At 37.3% G+C, this 21028-nt stretch overlaps 1 protein-coding gene across 14 annotated transcripts in view; it reads right to left on the minus strand.

Annotated features, from left to right (window-relative positions):
• The window catches only part of LOC105835844 (protein lap4), a 365219-nt gene that overhangs the window by 186809 nt on the left and 157382 nt on the right, over positions 1-21028 (minus strand). For 13 of the 14 annotated variants that reach the window (XR_001139022.3, XR_004962559.1, XM_012679440.3 and 10 more), the window contains 3 exons: positions 20911-20940; positions 20092-20250; positions 19628-20005 (listed from right to left, as the gene is read on the minus strand). Coding sequence is in view for 12 of the 14 variants with exons in the window: in XM_012679440.3 (XP_012534894.1) it covers positions 19628-20005; positions 20092-20250; positions 20911-20940 (567 nt within the window). In the remaining 2 variants the exon portion in view is untranslated. The remainder of the gene's footprint in view (positions 1-19627; positions 20006-20091; positions 20251-20910; positions 20941-21028) is intronic. The other variant, XM_012679439.3, reaches the window with a different exon arrangement.

A 21028-nucleotide genomic window follows, 5' to 3' on the forward strand; every position in this document is an offset into this window, starting at 1 on the left:
GTCAATAGTCAATGAAAAAATTTATATCAACTTTGAGCCGCCATATTTAATTTCCAATAAAAAATTTTGGAATTTTGACCCCGGAATCTGAAAGAGCAACTCTTTTTACGTAGAAAAGCATATTTTGTTTTAAGTTTTCATGTGATCTCATCACTTTTCTGAGCCGAAAACCAATCGACTATAAAATGTCCACTTGGGAAGTAATGGGTTAAGAGATGGGAGAGGCCTTGGCATGTACAAATTTGCTTACCAGTCGTATGCGTAACAGCGTATATGCCGAGTGTTAAAAGAAATTTTTGTGTTTTTGCGACAAAAAGTAAATATCTGATTCTAAATCTTTTTTTTTTTTACAAAAAGTAACCTATTTTTTATTTTTTTCTCTTATCGTGCATCCTACACATATACACATTATTTTTTAACAATACTAGACATTAAAAAATAAATATATGAATGTTTTGTTTCGTTACTGATATTCATTTTATATAAAAATAAAATATCCAATGACTGTCATTGAAGACGATTGTAACATTTCTTCTGTGGTCAGTATGTTTTTTATATGTTCTATATGTTCTTTTGTTTGCCTTAAAAAAATTTATTACAGTTGTTTTCTTATTAATATGACAATTCATTGGATCAAAATTACTGTAATTAAAAAAAATGTATTTTTAGTTAATTAGTTACTCTATAAAGCCTTAAATTATGCTTCTCTCGTCTGGATGGACAACTATGTCGCATTCCTTGTGTCATCCACAACAATTCAAAGCAAAAGGAATCCCCACGCCGCGCGTGCACGTCCCTGGGTCTTCATTGCTGTTGTGCCCTTAATTACGAGACGGTATTGGGGATCGCTGCCGTAACTCCTCGGGATCAGATTCCGTGAGAGATAAAACCGATAGTGATTTCAACACGTTATATTTTCTTCACGCTGAGTTACAAGACTTGGTTAATTACAAAACCTATGTTATGTCAAGCGACATAGGTTCGTCGCTGTACGCTGTTCAATTGAGCCCACTCGTTATCTTTAGATCGGTATTTATATACACCGATTTTTGATGTATAACCGGAGAGGGTACTTCCGCGATCACTGGTCTTCGGTCAGTGCATTTGCTTAGCCAGCAATTGCTGGTTACGCAGATTTCATCCAAAATCAGAAGATTTTGGGTGTTGTTTATTAGGCAACCAAGTGCATTTTCCGGTGCAACGTTCGGTATGTAAGCCAAGCGGTGTTGCATGCACGAGGTGTCACTTGACACTCTTATTGCTTGCGACATTCTTAGTATGAGTGCATCACTCACAACATCCCTCCCCCTTATTGAAAAGAAAACGAGGAGGCTAAGTGTTCGCAAACGTTTACGCGAAAGTTTTCGCAAAAGTGTTCAATATAATGTTTTTGCGTAAAAATTTTTTGCTCACAATATTTGCTTTCTGGTTTGGTATTGGTATCGCCTTACTAAATTTTGTAAAATGATCCTGAAAGGTTAGTAGGTATCAATTTTCATTTTTCGTTAATGTTAGTGATCCTACAATATCAAAGGCACATTTCTCGAAAAGTCGGCTAGACATATCTGTGACGACAAGAGCCTTTTCTTCGAAAGTTTATTTTTCTGGCTAGCTCGCATTTTTTAATGTACCGCTCTACATCAACCGTTAATCCAGACCAGTAGTATTTTAATGGTATTCGTTTTATTGTCCTTTCAATTCTTTGATGCCCTCCCTTGATGCATTATAGTACTCGTATAGAATGTTTTTTCTTTTTTTCTTCTGTATATGCTGGTTCGCATTCGTTGTCCTCTTTTTTTTCGTCTTTAGTAGATGTACGTGCGTGTTCGCCGTCTTTATCAGCTACTTCTGTAACGTGAGCTTCCCGCTTCACATTGCGACTTAGCGCGTCGGTGTTTGCGTTCGTTCGGCCGGCCGTATGAAGGATTTTATAGTCATACTCTTCCAATTTTAATCGCCATCGAATCAATCTTGATCCGGAATCATTTACATTAAACAACCATATGAGAGGTTTATGATTAGTTATGCTCTTAAACTTAGTTCCGTATACATATGGCCGAAAATGTTTTACAGCCCACACTATCGCGAGTAATTTTTTCTTGGTGGTACTGTAATTTTACTCTGCGCGATTTAATATTCTGTTCGCGTAAGCAATGGGACGATCGTTGCCTACAGTCCCTGTGACAATACCGCTCCGATTGTATAATCGAAAGCGTCAGTGGTCACATTAAATTCTTTCGTAAAATATGGATATTGAAGTACTGGTGCCGTTATTAATTTTTCTTTTAGTGTGTTAAATGCTATTTGTTGCTCGGCGGCCCACGAAAATTTTTTTATTTTCCTTGTTAGTTTGGTTAACGGTTTTGCAATTCTGGAAAATTCATTAAGAAATTTTCTATAATATCCGGCAAGGCCGGATTAAACCATGATTAAACATCTTTGATCTGTGGCTCCGGAAAATCTTTTATTGCTTGCAGTTTTGCTGAGTCGGGTGATATTCCTTCTTCCAAAATCACGTGCCTTAGATAATTTACTTCTTTGCGTAGAAATTCGCATTTGTCTGGCTGCAACTTTAAATTTGCCGCAAGCGTTGCAATACTTCTGTTAAATGCTTATTGTGTTCTTCTAGACTCGATCCGTATATCACTGTCACCAAAATATACTAAGCATCGAGTCCTTGTATTCCCATGAGTACTGATTTCATCAGTCTCTGGAATGTGACTGGCGCATTTTTTAATCCGAAGGGCATTCGATTATATTTGTAATGTCCGTACGGCGTTGAGAATGCTGTCTTAGGTTTATCGTGCTCAGCCATCGGTATCTGATGATACCCTGACGCTAAATCTAACGTCGAAAAATATTTGGCGTTTTTGATCTAGTATTTTTTCAATATTAGGTAGGGGAAATAAATCGCAAATAGTTAAGTCATTGAGATTTTTGAAGTCGATTACGATTCGAAGCTTTAGTTTCCCAGATAAGTCGGCTTTTTTGGGTACCACTAATAGTGCGCGTTGACTCGTGCTAGCTCTGATAATGCCATTGTGTAGCATTTGTTTTATCTGCGTATTTACCTCTTCCATATGCTTCACGGGGAAGCGATACGGCCGTACGTTGACCGGCGATGCGTCGGCTTGTGTACATATCTCATGTTTCACTGCTACGGTGCATGTCAGTGATTCTCTGCTTAGGTGAAATATGTCCTGATATTCTTCGCATATCCGTGTGAAAACCTGTCGTTCTTCCAAGTTGAAATGCCGAGTGCGTAATATTTGTTAGATCCACTCGCTCCGTGGGCGTTTATCTGTACATTCCGCATGTTTGATAATCGCATATATTTGATGATCATTTTCGTCGTCGTCTTCAATAATCACATGCGGTGGGCGTATTTTTACCGGCTTATCAGTAGTATTTACTATGCTGATTGCACACGTTAAATTTTTTGGTTCGACCATGCATCGGCCAATGTATACTCTGGGCCCTGCTTCTATTGCTTGTATTACCCCGGGTTGGTTTCAATTGGTTGTAGCTCGGATGGTTTCACTGCGCAATTTCAGAGTTATTTTCCGTACGATTTTAGTTTGAAAATGACACCTGCAATTTGTAGTTCCTCTTTACCGTAATTACGGGCTACTTTATGTTTCTTTATGAAGTCGAGGCCTCGTATTCCATCGAGAAGTCATTCTTCACCACATACATGGTGTGCTTTATTTCTCGTTCGCCTAACTTAATATGTACTTGCATACTTCCAATCGTATGCAATCGGTGACCAGTCACTCCCGCTAGGGTGATTTTTTCGGGAGAAATTCTGGTTTTTTTTTTAGCTTGTTTAATTTTATCAGCAAAAACGTTGCGCCGGAATCAAAAAGCATGTTTATTTTCCCGATCGCGTTCCATCGAAAGTGTTACTTGGTCGAGGTCGCAACTCCACTGGGCGGCTCGAGTTACCGGCGCGACTTGATACGACCGCGCGCGCTAATTTTTCTTGCTGTCTAGTTCTCTCTCTTCGTTACTACTACGTTCGAACTAGCAATTCTTTTTTCTTCGCGATTCGATCGCTTTTCTCGTATTATTACTTCGTGATGCGTGAGGGATATTCAACGCTTTATTTTGGGGTTTCCCGTTCAAGTGCCAGCATTCGTTCCGGGTGTTTTTTTGCACTGTTTGCAGAATTTTTCTACGGCGTTAACGCGTGATTTATGTGGTAATGCAAATCAATTTGCGTATTGACTGCTACGGCATTCTCGTCTGTCGTGACCGGTTTTTCCGCATTTTCCGCATTGGGTGGTCGGGTTCTGATTATTTTAAGAGGCGGTTTGGGCATGTTTTCTGTATCCGTTGGTTCTCACATTTGGTCCTTAAATCTTTTCTTCTGCGCTTGCTCCTGCGATGGCTTCTTGTAGCGTGTGGTAACGCTGTGCACGTACAAACACTTTTATATCTTCATTTAAGGGGATGCTGAAGTCGTCTGTTTTACTGACTAAACGTTATTATTTTTAATTAGGCCTATTTTTTTACTGATTTCATAGAATTAAAAATCCTTCTCTACAATTAAAGTATAGACAATAACAAATAGTGCCTACCTATAATATTATGTAAAAAACAAAAAAAGTTAAAAAATTATATTTTTGTGCAGTCGCCTCATATCTTTCATCTGTAACACATAAGTTTTAAAGACTTTGTACGTACAAATAACTAGTACACACTAATCTTATTACATGAAAAAATAATAAAATGCTTGCAGAAATGAGCTAGAAGCTTTGGTATAAGAAAAAAGCCTCAGAGAAAATTTCGTATATATGTGTGTAAGGAATCGGTCCAAGGCTGTCCGAGAATAGAAACAGAGCACTAGTTTAATTCACAGATTAATATTAATATATGTATTTTAATTCTGGAAAAGAATTTCTAAATCTATAAAAGATATATATACGAAATTTCATTAATGATGTACACGAATGACTCTACATTATCGACCTCGATCAAGTTTGAGAGGCAGTCCAGCATCCCCTTAAGCCTATTTGATAACACAGGCACACAAAAAAAAGTGGTTGATCCGGACTAGATTAGTCAATCCTTATGTATTTCGACCCGCTGAATCCGAATCCAAGGTCAGAATTGCAAAGTTAGTTTGCATTTCCTAACCTCAAAAAAAAATTTTTTTTTTAATGTTGATCCGGCCGACAAAACTAGTCTATTTATATGTATTTTGACCCGCTGAATCCAAATCCAAGGTCAGAATTGCTGAATTGGCTCATTTATTCCTAACGTCAAAAAAAAATTTTTTTTTAATAATGTTAGTCCGGCGGAACAGAATAGTCTACCTATATGTATTTTGACCCGTTGAATCCAAATTCAATGTCAGAATTGCTGCACTGGCTCATTTTTTCTTAATCTAAAAAAAAAATGTTTTTTTAATTTTGGTCCGGCGGACCAGACTAGTCTATTTTTATGATTTTGACCAGCTGAATCCAAATTCAAGGTCAGAATTGCTGAATTGGCTCATTTTTTTCTAACCTCAAAAAACACCTTGTAAAAGCAGTTTGGATCACAAATGTATAATCCGGAACGTGCAGGCTTGCGTAACCACATTACCCGAGAAAAATTCAATACGTATGACAAGTTTAAGCTTCTGTAAATAGCGTAGAAAATTCACTCTCTTTTTCTATTATATCTTTTTTATTCTCGACGATTCTGTGCAATGGCTTTCTCTTATGTTTCTTTCCTTTCACAGAGACATCACATTTGAGCGTCCAGCAGAAATCAGCCATAATATTCACATCCCACTTGCCTTGATATCAAGACTTCATCTCCTTGATGTCCTAATGAAATCTTTCAGCTTTCTCCATGTTCTTCACTATAATCACCTAGATTTTCTGGGAAGTAGTCGATATGAAAATCTAAGAAATGCAACTTAAGATTCATTAGGCAACTTAGTTTTCTATAGTTTTTCATCATTTCCGCTACCCTTTCTCTGTAATCTTCACTTTTGTGGTTTCCTAAAAAATTTTCCCCGGGTAATGTGGTTACGCAAGCCTGCACGTTCCGGATTATACATTTGTGACCAAGAATTAAAAAAGATATTTTTTTGAGGTTAAGAAAAATGAGCCAATTCAGCAATTCTGACCTTAGATTCGGATTCAGCGGATCAAAATACATAAGGATTGATTAGTCTGGTCCGCCGGACAAACATTAAAAAAAAATTTTTTGTTGAGGTTAGAAAATGCGAACTAACTTTGCAATTCTGACCTCGGATTCGGATTCAGTGGGTCAAAATACATAAGGATTGACTAGTCCGCCAGACCAACCACTTTTTTTTGTGTGCCTGTGTAATTATAGAGAGCTTGTTCCTTAATACTCTCCAGTATCGCTCTTTGCTGTTCTGTAGTGTGGTTTCCTCTTTCATCCATGGACTCATACAGTGCCATAGCGAGGTTGTCCACTCACCGTCCAAATTCCTGAGCGGTCTCATTGAATTTTTGCTTTAAAGAATTAAATTCGAGTTGTAGATGAGCGGTACTACGTTTGCCCACATATTTGTTCTCTGGTTCCCTTTTTAGCTGCTCAAAATTTTCTATGTCACAAGTGTGGAAGTCCACCATGGCTTTTCCCTTAAATTTCGTAAAGTATAGCTTCAAGTAGATTATACTCGTCAGCAAAATGTATACTTTTCATTGCATATGTACTTGCGTTTAGAAATTTGCGTACTTGATCTCTCGAAGTATCGTCGATCTCTGGGATCATATTTCGGGCTTCTTTTAACGACAGAATTCCGCGGTCTCTTTGGTGTCGCACATTATCTTCATTTTCGAACGCTGTTTCACTGCCGTGATGCGATGGTCGAAAATCGCGGATGCGTTGTGTTTGTAATTGTGTTTCACGTAAAGCGCCAATTTCTATATCTTCCCCTGATTTCTTGTATTAAAGCTCGCAGGATAGCTCAAACGTCATCATCCTGTTGACGCGCCACGTTAGGTTAGATTATGCGGTTTGTCCGGCCTGATTTTCGGCTATCTCCTGATGAATTTGTTGTATTTCTTGTTCGGCGTTGGTAATGAATTGTTGGACTTCCGATTGTTGTGCTCCCGCTTGCGCGTCAGTGTTCATAGTGTATCGTTCGAGGATTTCTTCGGGGTTAAATATATCCAAATCGTACGAGGTCAATGAAAATTCGCCTCCTGAAGATATGCGGCTTGGAGTACGACTAACGTATAGTCTCGTTCGTCTGTCTACACGGTCTTGTCTTGTCGCGTCCACTGCGTTGTTGTCAAATAAACTAGAATCTAGACTTGCAGACGGAAATTCTCGCTCGCATATGACATGCTCGGGTGGCTCGCTGTCGCCGTCGGGAGGAGGGGTATTCTAGAGTCCTACGAACGTTATCTCGTTCCTCGCGAAGGGTTTCAGCCGCTTGCCACGCAAGATTCAACTCGCAGTAATGTGTAGATTGCGCCGCCAATTCGCTAAATAACCACAATTCGTTCCGTATCGGCGAGTTTCTATCGTCTAGCATTCGCTATTGTTAATATATTTTTCAATAACTAAATTACCGGGGGCCTGTGTAATTCAGGTTTTCGGACGCGATCGCTATAGTTTATTTCAAAAGTGATTTTCGGGCTTACAGTATTGCAGTATATCGCTGCATGTTGTCCGTCGCTTCGCAGCTTGAGCTGGTGCGTCACAATGCTATATGTCGGTGTCTTCTTCGATTACGCCGCTATCGCTGTTGCGCTGTCCGATGGCTGTCTTCCTTGCTGAATCTCGTGTCTGCAGATCAACTGATCGACTCGGCTGCGTTATGCAGTATCTTCGGCAAATTTCGTTCGCTCTAAATTTCGTTGGCTTCCGCTCTTTCTTCGGTTGTTGTCGTCTTGGTTCTAAGTCCGTTAGAGAGTATTTGTCCTTCTCGGTATATTTTTCGACAGTAAATCCCACCGCTGCCACCAGATTTGTTGTCCCCCTGATTACGAGACACGGTATTGGAAATCGTTGCCGTAACTCCTTAAGATCAAGTTCCGTGAGAGATAAAGCCGATAATGGTTTTAACATGATATATTTTCTTCACACTGAATTACAAAACTTGGTTAATTACAAAATCAGTTATATCGAGTGACATAGGTTCGTCGCTGTACGCTATTCAATTGAGCCCATTCGTTATCTTTACATCGGTGTTTATATACATCGATTTTTGGCGTATAACCGGGGAGATCACTTCCGCGGCCACTGGCCTTCAGTCAGTGCACTTGCTTAGCCAGCAATTGCTGGCCATGCAGATTCCACCCAAAATCAGATTTTGGGTGTTGTTTATTAGGCAACCGGGTGCATTGCCCGGTGCGACGTGGTATGTAAGCCGGGCGGTGTTGCGTATGCGATGTGTCACTTGACACCTTTATCGCTTGCTACATTCTTGGTGTGAGTGCATCACACTCACAACATTGTTTTGCTGTTGCCCGAGTCTGCGACAGGCCAGCGTGCAATATCCGCGTTTTTCTGCAGTTATTCGTCATTCGGCAACTAAGCATCACCGCGCAGAGCAAAGATTAGGACAAGATCAACGGACAGTGATCGTGTGGCAGACATCGTAGCGGTACAGCAAGTTAGCGGGACCACGCATGTTAGGAGGTTATGTTCTCCTCCCTTCGTCTCACCGGTGCCCGCGGCCTCCTTCTCTGGTCTAGCTAGCTAGCCAGCAGTTACAGATCGAGCCGCTATCGGTCGACATTGTCAGGAAAACCAACCTTGAGCGGACAAATCTCGGCGCGGACTCCCCGGCAACGCCGGCAGGACACGAATCCCCGAGAATTTGGCATAACGGCGTGTACGATCTTACCGGCCCTGTATTCGCAAAATATAGGCGAGAAGCTTAACACGACTTCACCACATATCTGCATCGCCGACTAGTTTGCGAGTCGGCGGCAGACCAACACCGTCGAGCGAATCTACGTCGCTGACCGGTCTGCGGATCGGCGGAAGACTAACATCTTCGAACGAACCTCGCCGAACGTCGCCGACCGTCTTGTGAGACCGGCTGCAGATCAACACCTTCGAGCGAAGTTTTCGCTCGTTCGCTCAATTGTTTGTTCCTTTCGACAACGACGATGACGACAAGCGCTTGGCTTGCAGGGCGACCTAAAGCACACACGTGTAGATAAGTACACGATACAACCATATTGATTTCTCTCTCTCTCTCTCTCTCTCTCTCTCTGTCTGTTTTATTGAAGATTTTTAGCAGTATTGCTATCCGGCTCGCAAAACCGGCCGTAGAGTAACAATACCTTCGAGTAGCAGCAAACTTTTTGCTTGGTCGCTCGCTCGTTTCATTTTTCCGGGGTGTGCTCACCGAGCGCGTTCTCGGAGTTAACCACGTCAAGCGCGTGTTTCGCAGTGCACACGCACGTATAGCTCAGTGCATTTATTTGTCGTTTTCTTTCCAGCAGAAAAAGTTTCTCATCCAAGGATAACGAGAGTTTTCGGAAGTCATCGCCAGTGAAGAAGACTTCAATCTTCTCATTTCTATCAGAAAGGGACTGACTATTCCTATTCAGGGAAAGACCAAGAGTTCCGTACGTCTTAGGTGTGCACGACAACAACCCAGAAATGTAAATCAGACAGAGGAATCGGCACAATCTTTTCCGATAATCAAAATAACCTCGTCCTACGCTGCAGCGACATTTACTCGGCAAAGAAAATACTTCCTTTATCCTCTCCGCCAAATCATTTCGAACGGAACCCGCTGCATCCGCTCTAAAACTGGACAAGAATTCGGCGGGTACTCTTTAATCGCAAACCAAAGAATTCTTCCTTCGTGCCTTGGATCACCTGCTATTCAACCGATTATAAACATCGAGCTCAATACAATCTCGTCTAAGCGGCAAATCTGACAGCAAACCCTCCTGATCTCACTTTAGTCGAGGGATTTCTGGACTAAGAAGCAGAGGGTTAAGAAATAGAGTCCGAATTAAAAAGCAGAGAGCCCAAACGCTAAACTGTTGGTCACTCAAAAAAAAAAAAAAAAAGGAATGTACCCGCTCGTCGACACTACTGCCACCCCAGGAGGAGGCTTTGGCAAGAAAACGCCCGAAGACGCATCCTCTGTAGATAACTTCAAGTTTCCTTGGCTATTTCAAGGATTACGCAGTAACCAGGACACGGCCCTCCCTGAGTCGAAAATCCTGGTGTCCCTTTATCGAGAAAGGGCAGGAACAGCGAAACAAGTATTTTCACCGATAACTGTTCCCCTCTGGAGGAAGCAGTAAATAGAGAGGAAGTAAGGTCTGCTCTCAGCCTCCGTTCATCTTGGGAGTTAAAAAAAGCCTCTCTTTACATTTTTTCTTCTCTGAAGAACAAATTTTTCTTTTTTCTTACGGTATTACCAAATATAATTTTAAGGCAGTATTCAAATCCTTAGATTCTTGAGATTATTTTCTGTTATTATATATCTTTGTTAAGAAGGGCGTACATTAAAGGGTAAAAAAAATCGATTTTTTTTCTTGCTTAAATCGATAGTATTTTATCCGTAGAACATGCTCCTGAAGTCCCAAGTATAGATTCAAATTGTATCAGGCCGAAATGAGCACGTGCAGTGCGCATATCCCGAGCGCTCCGAACGGGACGGCAAGTAAAAATCCCTAACGGTCTTTGAAAAGGTACATTGCCTACTGGGAAAGAATTACTTGAGAAGTGTTTAGGTGGGTATATACACAAAATGCCAATGCAAGTTTTAATGCAACGATTTGGTAACTTGCTCCAAAACATCTCCATTGCGGCCGCAAAATCATTGAAATTGCTGCCTACATAGCTGCTGGAATTTTCAATGAAAGCTATTTGTCGGTTCTAAGAATTATGTCATGCATGGAAATAGTTATTGGACCATATGCAGAGATGTTGCGGATAGAATAAACGAAAATCGCACGATTAGTCAAAATCGTCGTAGCAGATCTGTTGCGTAGGAAACGCGTACTTAACGGCAACAAACAACAGCTGTTGGAGAAGAATGGAGGAGAAGAATTGTATAAGGACACTGAGGACATTTTATATGGAGCACGGATAGCAGATTAATCAAAAAGTACAAATAAACAATCATTAGCAAGCTTTTATAAATCTTTTTCTTTAATCAGAAACTTTAAACGCGTTTTTCTCGAAACCACTTTTTTCGAAATTGCGTGCACGATTAAAAAAAAACTAATCGACGGATCCATTTTTTTATATATATTAAAGGTTATTAAATTATCTTCTGTGTGAATCTAAAATATAAATGAAAAGTCATGTAAAAAAAAGTTGTTTAAAAAAAGTCAAAAATTTTTCACAAAAAAACCGATTTTTTTTCAAAGCGCCATTTTATAATTCTTTTATAATAAATGTATGGCTTTCTTAGGTTCATTTAAAAGCTATACACATAAACTTTACAAAAAACTTTGGTTTTTTCCTTTTAGTCCATTCTACTGGATGTTATCCTGCACGCAGTGTGGAAGGAATTTTTCAAGGCAGTTGTGCATTTTTGCTCACAACTTATAATTAAGTAAATAAAATTTTATAATAAAAATTGTTTTGAGTACCTAAAGACATGCACAATAAGTGATAAAAATCGCAAAAAGATCTATTGCTTAGTTTCATTAGAAAAAAATCATAAAAAGTGCGTAATTTTGGCCTCCTAATGTAGACGCCCCCCTTAAGAGATTTTTAGGAAAGAGATTTGACACAAGTTAAAATGCCATCAAGGCTCCCCGTTCTCTAACGAAGATCATTATTCAGTCTTCGCACTGAAAGGCTTCCGGGGCGAACCGATAGAGAATACCTTATCTCTACGTCCATCCTTCAAAAGGACATATAATTTCGGAATTGCCGTTTTCCAGGAATATTTTAAAGTAACATTTTAAGCAAGAGTTATCACTGTAGGAAAGCGTATAATTATTGCCTGTTGACGAGCTTCCTTAGCTCCCAGCCGTTTAATACGGAATTCTTTACAATAAATTTTTTAAGACATACGCTAGCTTTGAACCAGTTCGACCTTCCAGTTATTAGACCAAACTCAAAACTATAATATTATTTTGCTTCCGGTTCAAAGGATCGTATCTCTCTAATGAAGGATATTTCCATTACGCTATATCACTTTAATGTATAGGATCAATTAAGTTTCTCCATCACAGAAAATATCAATTTCACATCAAAACCTTTTCAGTTTTGCATCATCTATTCTTTTTGCCGAAAGAAAATTGGTTCGAATGCTGATTTTCGAGTATACCTATCAGAGTCAGGCGGTATTAGCTTTATTTTAATACTCAAGATACCTACACTCCATTTAGTTTCTGGTTTTTAGATTCTTTGGAATATATAACAGACACGTCAACTCTGATTAGAGTTAAATTTATTTCCTGACTTTTAAACCTTCTATAGTCACAGATATAACAGGGGAAGTCCTCGGGCTCTTAGTGACCAATTATGTTCTCTGACCTGTTTCATCTTCGACGTTGTCTCAATACTTTACATTTCGATGGTTCCTTATCGAGTATTTCAATTTGATCTTATTCCTTTTTAAACGTGCAGATTAATATTTTTCCCCGCACCCCCGAAGGAACGGATTGAAGAACCATTGTTGAAAAAATCTTTCGAAAATATCGCGGCCTTGAAACTTCAGTTTCCATATACTATAAATAAAGCAATATAGAATAGTTTGGTCCCTGCGCAAGAAGGACACGCAGAATCGTGGAGTGTTTTGCACTTTTTTTAAAAATCGAGCATTCAGTAATAGCTCAGTTGGCTACTCCGTACTCATATTTCAAATGAACCAATATTATGAGACCTTCACGAGAGTTTAAAGACCGTTAACTTTGGCTATAAAGGCTATTTATCGTTAACCTGTCAAACGCACCATTGTTTCTCTTTAGATTTTGGAATTTGAATCAGATTCTCAGACACCGAATAACCCCAAATGCCGCTCATACCCCTTGAGACTAAAACGAAGCCTAGTTTTCTCTTATGTCTCTACTCCATACTCGCGCGTGAGACCTAAGCGACAAATTGCAAAGCGTTCTCTATTCCCTGGCGCCGCTCGCCTAGACCTAGGTACTCCCTAACGTTAAAAGTTAAATCTAGATTTAATACAGAAATCAAAATTCTCATTTTACTTTTCTTTCTACGCGACACACATCGTGTCTCCCTTTTCTGCCGGTAGCGGTTTGAAGATTTGTTGCTCAGCAGATTATAGAATCCAACTAAGATTTTATCTCGTGGATTGTTAACCAATAATTGAGACTTCTTTAATTCACAATATGGTTTTTCATTAATTGTGACATTTAAAGGCACTAATTTTTAGTGCATAAAATTTTAGTACACTCTATTATAAAAGTTATTTCACGATTATATTTATTGTCACATGCTAACATAGAACACTTTTAGAACGTGTTTATTGCTCTTGCTGATCTAACACTTGTCGCTTTTAAATAGCATTAACTATTAATTGAAGAGGTTTATACTGACTACCCACGGCATGGGTATTAGTCCAAGGACGTATTCTCCGCTACTAAGCGACTTTACCCTATCTTGGCCTACATAAATAAATTTATGTCGTTTTTAAGTTAGTTTTGCTTAAAAAAACTTTTATATTTATCTTCTCCTTTAAGATCTTCGATTTGATACTTGACAAGTTTAACGAATATTGCTCAACAAATACATAGGTTCTGTGTAAGATCTTTTCCACAAATCTGTGCTTTGAATATCTACATAGTTATCCATCCGGAAAAGAGAAACATAATTAAGCATAATTAAATTGAACGAACTTACCTTAAGTAAAGTTCGATTATAATTATGCGTTCTCGCCCAGATTGATAGATCCCCCATTAAAAAATAAGTTTTTCTTTTTAGTTATATAATTGTATGGTAAAACAATTTTAGCTGGAATACTGTTGAACGTTATTGCAAGCAGGTTGCTCTTTCTGTGCATCCCTCTATAATAGATTTGTGAAATAAAACTTTAAAGAATGAAGGGACGCGCACGCGCGGCATGGAGATAGTGCGGCGCAGACAGCGCGATTTTTTTTACTTTGAATTGGCCTGTTGTGGATGACGCAAATAATGCGACTACATAGTCATCCATCCAGATGAGAACGCATAATTATAATTGAACTTCACTTAAAATAAGTTCGTTCAATTTCTTAATTTTTGTGCCTTATAAACTGTGATCGTAATAATAATAATACTCATTATTAAGAAAATTTGCTTCAAAATTACCAGTTATTAAAAATAAACAAATAATCACGTTGAATAATGCAAATATATGACCATGTGTAAAAGTAATTTTAATGTTCGATAAAAATGAAAAAAAATTTTGAATTTACAAAAGTCAAGTCAAAAAATTGAAAATAATTATTAAAATAAAAGCAGAAATAAATGGATGAATAGTAATAAACTACGGGTGAAAAAAAATTTTATATGAATTTAATACATATAGATTAATGTAAATTATATTAAAATTAAATAAGATACTAATAAGATTTTAATAAGAACTCGGGGTTTTTAATTAAAACTTTATAAACATTTAATTTTGATTATGTACAGATCTATATTATATAGCTTTATTAAATGTCTTTATAAGGATTGGACGGAATAAATATTTATATTAAACTATATAAAGGTGCTTATAAGGGAGAGCAAGATGGCGTGGTTAAGGATAAAGGTATTGTAGAGAGCTCCGGAGTGAAATGTGGTGTGCTGGAGGAAGAGTGAAAAGAGGGAAATATGGAGTTTCGGGAAGAGTAGATCGGAGGAAGTTCGGGTAAATGGAGGGAAGTGAAGGAAAATAGGAAGAGGGAAGAAATGTGAGAAGAAAAGTCGGAGAATTTTTGGAGTCGAGAGAGAAAAGTATGGAGGATGGAGACAATGAACAGAAAGAAGAGGACAGAGAGAGGGAGCCAGGAGGAGTAGTTAGAAGGAGAGAGGAAACGAAAAAAGAAGAGAAAAGAGAAGGCGGGAGTGGAGCAGTGGTGTGGAAAAAGAGATAAGGGAAGAAAATTGGTGCCATCTAGAGGAAGGAAGAGGGTGGCAGCAATGGAGCAGTGAGACACCTGGCGAGACGCCTAAGAAAGAGAAGTAAGGTTGGCAGGAATGTTAAGACAGGTTGGTAGCGTGTTTAGGAACGCTGAATTCAGAAACACGTGGTCCTTCGTAGCAGTGCAAGGCGACGTTAGAGAAGCTAGCAAAGGAGAGAGTGCAATTTGAGAGGACGTTGATATAGAGTGAAAAAGTAAGAGAGCGTAGAGAGCGTGGAGAGTGGATTGAGAGGCGTAGTAAGAAGAAAAGGGAAGGAAGCCGGCGAGGAAGATGGAAGAATTGAGAAGAGAAATAAGGAGATTGAGGGTGGAGATGACGAGAGGGCTGAAGGAGGTGAGAGAGAGGTTAAGACGTTTGCAAGAGAGACTGGAGGCACTAGAAGGAGAAGGGTTGACGGAGCGGAGAGTTGAAGGGAGCGGAGAGAAGAGAACGAAAAGGGGAGAGCGACGAGGGAGAAGAGGAACGGATAGGAAGACCAAGGGGGAGGCAGAGTGAGGGAAGTGGTACGACCAAGTAAAGACAAGGGAGAAGAGAAGAGGAGGGATAGCGAGGGTGAGAAGAGGGGAGAACAGGGAAAGGAGGAGGAGAAAAGGGGGAAAGGAGGAAGCAAGGAAAATGGAGAGGAAGAGAGGTGAAAAGAGGAGAGAAAAAGGAAGGAAAGAAATAACCAAGAGGGAAGGAGAGAAGAAGGAAGACAGGCAGAAGGAGGCAGCGAGGGAAGAAAAGAGAACACGTGGCAAGCGGAGAAGGGTGAAGATGGGATAAAGAATAATGGGGGGAAAAGTGGGGAGGGAGTGGAGACATAGAGGAGGGTGGAGAAAGAGATGGAGAAGAGGATGAGGGAAAGGGCGGAGAAAAAGGGCTGGGAAAGGATGAGGGGGGCGGAGAGGGAAAGGATGAGAGGGGGCGGAGAAAAATAAGGAAGGTAAGAAGGAGAAGCATAATATGGAGGGGAGTGGAAGAAAAGGGCGCGATAAAAAGAACGGTAATTGAGGCGATAATGAAAAGGGAATTAGGAAGGAAAGTGGAGATGGGATTGGTAACCAAAAGAGTGAAGAAGGGGGAGGGAATAGTGGTTATTACGGAAGTATTGCAGGAAAAGGATAGAGAGTGGTTGATAAAAATGAAGGCGGATATAAAGAGGCGTTGGGAAGTGAGGTTGGACAAGGACCTTTCTATGGAGGAGAGGAGAATTAGGTGGAAGATGTTGAAAAGGGCAAGAAATGAGAGAGATAAAGGGAGGAAAGTCTACGTGGGCAACAGAAGTATGTGGGTAAACGGAGTGGAATAGGTATGGAATAAGGAGAAGGAGAAGTGGGAGGTGGTGGAGGGAGAGAAAAAGGGCAAAGGGAGATAGGATGAGGGAAGAAGAGGAGGTGGAGCGAAGGAGTTTAATGGTTTGTTTCATTTTCTTAGGAGGAGAAACAGGAAAGAAGGAGAGAAGATGAAAAAGCGTGAGGAGAATAGAGAAGGAGAGGCGCAAAGAGCAGAGGAAGACAGGAGAGAAAGGAGAAGAGGAGAAGTCCCATGATGAAAAAGGAAAGAGACCGAGGAGGAGAGGTAAAAGAAGAAAGCGGAGAAAAATGGAAGAGAGAGAGAGGAAGAGGGGACAAAGGAGAGAGAGAGGGGGTAGGGGGTAAAGGCGTACGAGGGAGGTGGGGGGTAATAGATTGTAAGAGTCGCATATGGCCAGGTCGGTTCGGGAATAGAGGGGCTAAGAAATGTAAACGGTTCGGGAACGCTCCGTGAAAAAAGCGTATTGTAACCCCTTATATGGGACGCAATAAAGTCTATTCTATTCTATTCTATTCTATAAAGGTGCTTATTAAATATATTTTTATGAAATTCTTTAAATCTACCTATATTTAATTTTAATAAGAAACGTGCAAATTTTTTATATGTCTTAATAAGGCATTTGCCAGCCTTCACTTTATAAATAAAGCTTGGTTATATTCGAATATAGTTATATACTAAAATTTATTTCACAATGTAAAATTATATAGTATAAATTACTTAAAGCTTATATATGAAGCGTAATATTTTCTAGTTATATTCTGTAGTAAAATTTCTATATTTATAATATGTCAATATATCTCAAATTTAATATAGACTACATTTTTAAAAAATTAACAATGTTTTGTTTCTTTATAAATGCTACAGATGTATTCAACCTTCCCCTTCTCTTCTCCATCTCTTCTCCATGTGTCAAGCAACTTATCACACATCAATATATTTTTCTAATTTTATAACGTTACACAGATTGTACGTGATTTAATAAATAATTTTGACGTATTAATATAACATATCATTTTTGCTTTTAAAATAATTTTTATTATATATACAGAGTCGCTTTTGTATATATGACTACACGGAGAATTTTCTTTTAAAAATTACTTTGAAAATCGTAAGACAACGTAAACTTTGAAGAATTTTACTATACTTTTAACAAAATTTACTAAAATTTACTAAAATGTACTAAGTGTACTAAAATTTTAATAAAATTGGCAAAATTTTAATAAATTTTGTTAGAAGTATAGTAAAATTTACAAAAATTTGCCAAATTTTATTAAAATTTTAGTAAAATTTGTTAAAAGTATTTTTCAATGTTTACGTTGTCTCACAATTACCACAATGTTCAGGATAATTTTCAAGAGAAAATTCTCTCCGTGCACAAACAGCTGTTGGTTTCTTAAATATCACATTGCACATATATTTGGAGATGTCAAAAAATATACACAACGCCATTATTTATTGAGCTAAAAACTGTCGGTATTCATGTAGCATCCTAGCATTTAGCTCTTGTTAATTAAGACTTCATACTAAGACCATATTAGTACACAAAGAGAAAGATTTCTTTACATTCATTATTTCGATTTGTTTGGCTTACATTTGTTTCACTGAAACAAAATTACTTCAAATAAAACATTATTTTGTTGAATACAAATTTTGTAGTTCTGTTGCATTAAACCATATCATTTAACAGAAAAAACAATTGTTTGAAGCAATATGTTTCGATGAAACAATATTTTCTCTGATTATACTAAATATTACGCCATAAAATAAAACATTTCTTTGAATAAAAATGATATAAAATATGTGTGATTGAAATAAGAGTGTTGTTATTTATAACTAATTTATTGTTTGGAATAATCATTATAAATTAATTGATGAAGAATCCAGAAATAATCGCAAAGAATAAAAAATTTTTAATCACTATTATTTGAAATAATACTTAAAATATTTAATTTAAATAAAAACATTATTTGATTCAAATAAGATTCAATCCTATATGGTCGCAGCAGCCAATGTAGTTCGCGGACCGCCACTAGACGACGCGACACCTTTCTCGTAATGCAATTTACACTCCAAAGGCTACATAAGCAAACCACCCATGGTGACAGAAAACGGATCAACCTATCGTAGTGAGCTCTCAAGGCCTATGTGGTATTTATTATTATGTCTTAAAGACACATCTTAGCTGTCATGACTAAAAATTTTAGCTAACAATTCTTAAATCTAAAAAAATTTTTCTCTCTGTATATACTATTCTTATCGAGATCCTTATTAAGATCTTTAAGACTTTTTTTTATTAAAATCGTACTAATTATCATTTCATATTAAAAACTTATTAAAATTATATTAAATTTTATAAATTGGACGTAATAAAGTCTTATTAAATTTAATAATTGTTAATAAAAATCTTATATAAAACTAGAAAAATTGCTATCATGACCACACATTTTAATACATTTTTATAAGGGCTACATATATAGTTTTATATGACTTTCATATTAAGTCCTTATACAAATCTTATAAAATTTTTATTAAACTTCTTATTTGGAACATATTAATTTTTTTTTCACAGAAAGTTTTTCTCATAAATTTGAACCCCACACTTTTCGTAAGGCTCAATCTCTGACAAAAGATAGCTGAAGGCATGCCGATTAAAAGTTGTAACTGCCAAGTCATTCCTATGAGTTATTTTCGACGCACCAGTGCTTGAAAATAAAAGCAAACGTATCATGTATTTCGCATAATACATACATATAAGTATGTGCGCGCGCGCGTGCATGGTGTGTATAACGACAAAAATAATTACATCTTTTGTTTGCTTAGTTGAGAAACCAGTCTTGCTATCATAATCTCTCTTTTCAAGCATATTGCGTATGTGTATCGTGAAAAACAAGACCCATTGTGTACTCTTTGGAGTTCCCTATCACTACAGAGATGGTTGATTTATAAGAGAAGAATCAGATAAATTCAATTACTAGTAAGGGTAGTTCGTTAAAAAATAAAAGAGAGTATGGTGCATAGAACTATTGGTAAAGGACTATAAAAATCCTAAGGTAAAACACTGTAAAAATCCTAACGTGTCAAGTTTGAGACCTCAGTGGTAGTGGAAAATTCTGAAAAGTACACGTAGTTTGTTTCTAACAATACACATAAGCAATATGCTTGAAAAAAGATTATAATAGCAGGACAAGTTTGTCAACTAAGATATAATTATTTTTGCCATTACTTATATAAAATTCTACCTACTCTAAAAAAATCTCGTTTTTGTTCAATATACAAATAAAATAAGTCCTACCTTTTCAGGTGTAGATTTCTCTCTTTGCTCTACAAGCACACGTTCTCGTTCTTCTTGTTCCCAAGCAACAAGTTCAGCTTTCATTTCTTGTTCTTGTCTCAGAATCGCAGCTTCTTCATCATCTCGATCCAAACTAGATACACTTTGCGACAGAGATTTAGTATCATCTTTAGTTGGATCTCTTGATTCGTGAGCTTTAACTCCTTTGTTATCTCTGTTATCGGATAATGTTAATGTAGATTCAACTTCATTTTTATCATAACCCTTACATACAACCAGCGTAATAGTATTCCCTGAGCAACGAAGAATGTTGACAGCTTCTTGATGAGTCGCACCTAATAATGATGTGCCATTGACTTCCAATAACCTCATTCCAACCTATTATAAAATATATAAACTTAAGCATACATTAAATATGTCAAAACGGGAAAACAAATATGTAGGTATTACAAATATATATTTACCTTTAACCGTCCATCTCTCTTAGCTGCACCACCTGAATTAATTTTCGATATAAAAACACCCTCATCAGTATGATCTAAAGGATTGCCTTTTTGTCCTCTGCGTCCTCCTTTAATATGCATACCAAGCTTTTCGCCTACTTCCTTTGTTATTACTAATTCCTAAAACAAGTTACATTAATTGTCTCTAAAATGGTTAACTATTTCTTTTCCCTTTGTTTTAAATTATCGCATAGAATTATAAAATAAAAAATATTACGTATACACAAAACTGTATTTGTTATCTTATTAGCAATAAATAATATCTTCCATTAAGAAGATATACTTTTTTACCTGAATATATACTTAATATATCTTTTATATATGTATACATATATATATATATATATATATATGTATATACATATATATATATGTGTGTATATATATATTACTTAATATATATATATATATATATTGTTTAATTTTAGTAATAATCAATTTCTGCACATTTTAACAATATTTAAATTTAAACAAGCGAGTTTTGGAGAAATTTAATAATATTTGAAAAATTGTAAAAACAGATCAAATATGATTTAAAGAGTAAGTCATATTATTTTTATTAGGCATTTAATACTAAATACGTATGAAAGCACGTTAAAGCACAAAAAGCACTTTAAAAAAAAATAAAAAAAATTTCTACGTGAAATTGCACGCCATAGGCAAAAGCAAGTGATTCATAATATAATAGTAAAATCAATATAACAGTTTGCAGCTTTGATGTAGGAATAAGCATAAATAAGAACAAAAATTATGGTCACGTCAAATGCATTGAGTACTTACTGTCACAGGGATGTACTCTATTTCGACCAGCTTGTAGGGCAAATTATAAAAAAAATTGCATTAGGTAAGAAAATAATCATATGCTAAAGTGCAATTGTGTTCGCAACTAACAAGCATT

This window comes from Monomorium pharaonis, chromosome 1 (assembly GCF_013373865.1).
Source record: "Monomorium pharaonis isolate MP-MQ-018 chromosome 1, ASM1337386v2, whole genome shotgun sequence".
Lineage (NCBI taxonomy): Eukaryota > Metazoa > Arthropoda > Insecta > Hymenoptera > Formicidae > Monomorium > Monomorium pharaonis.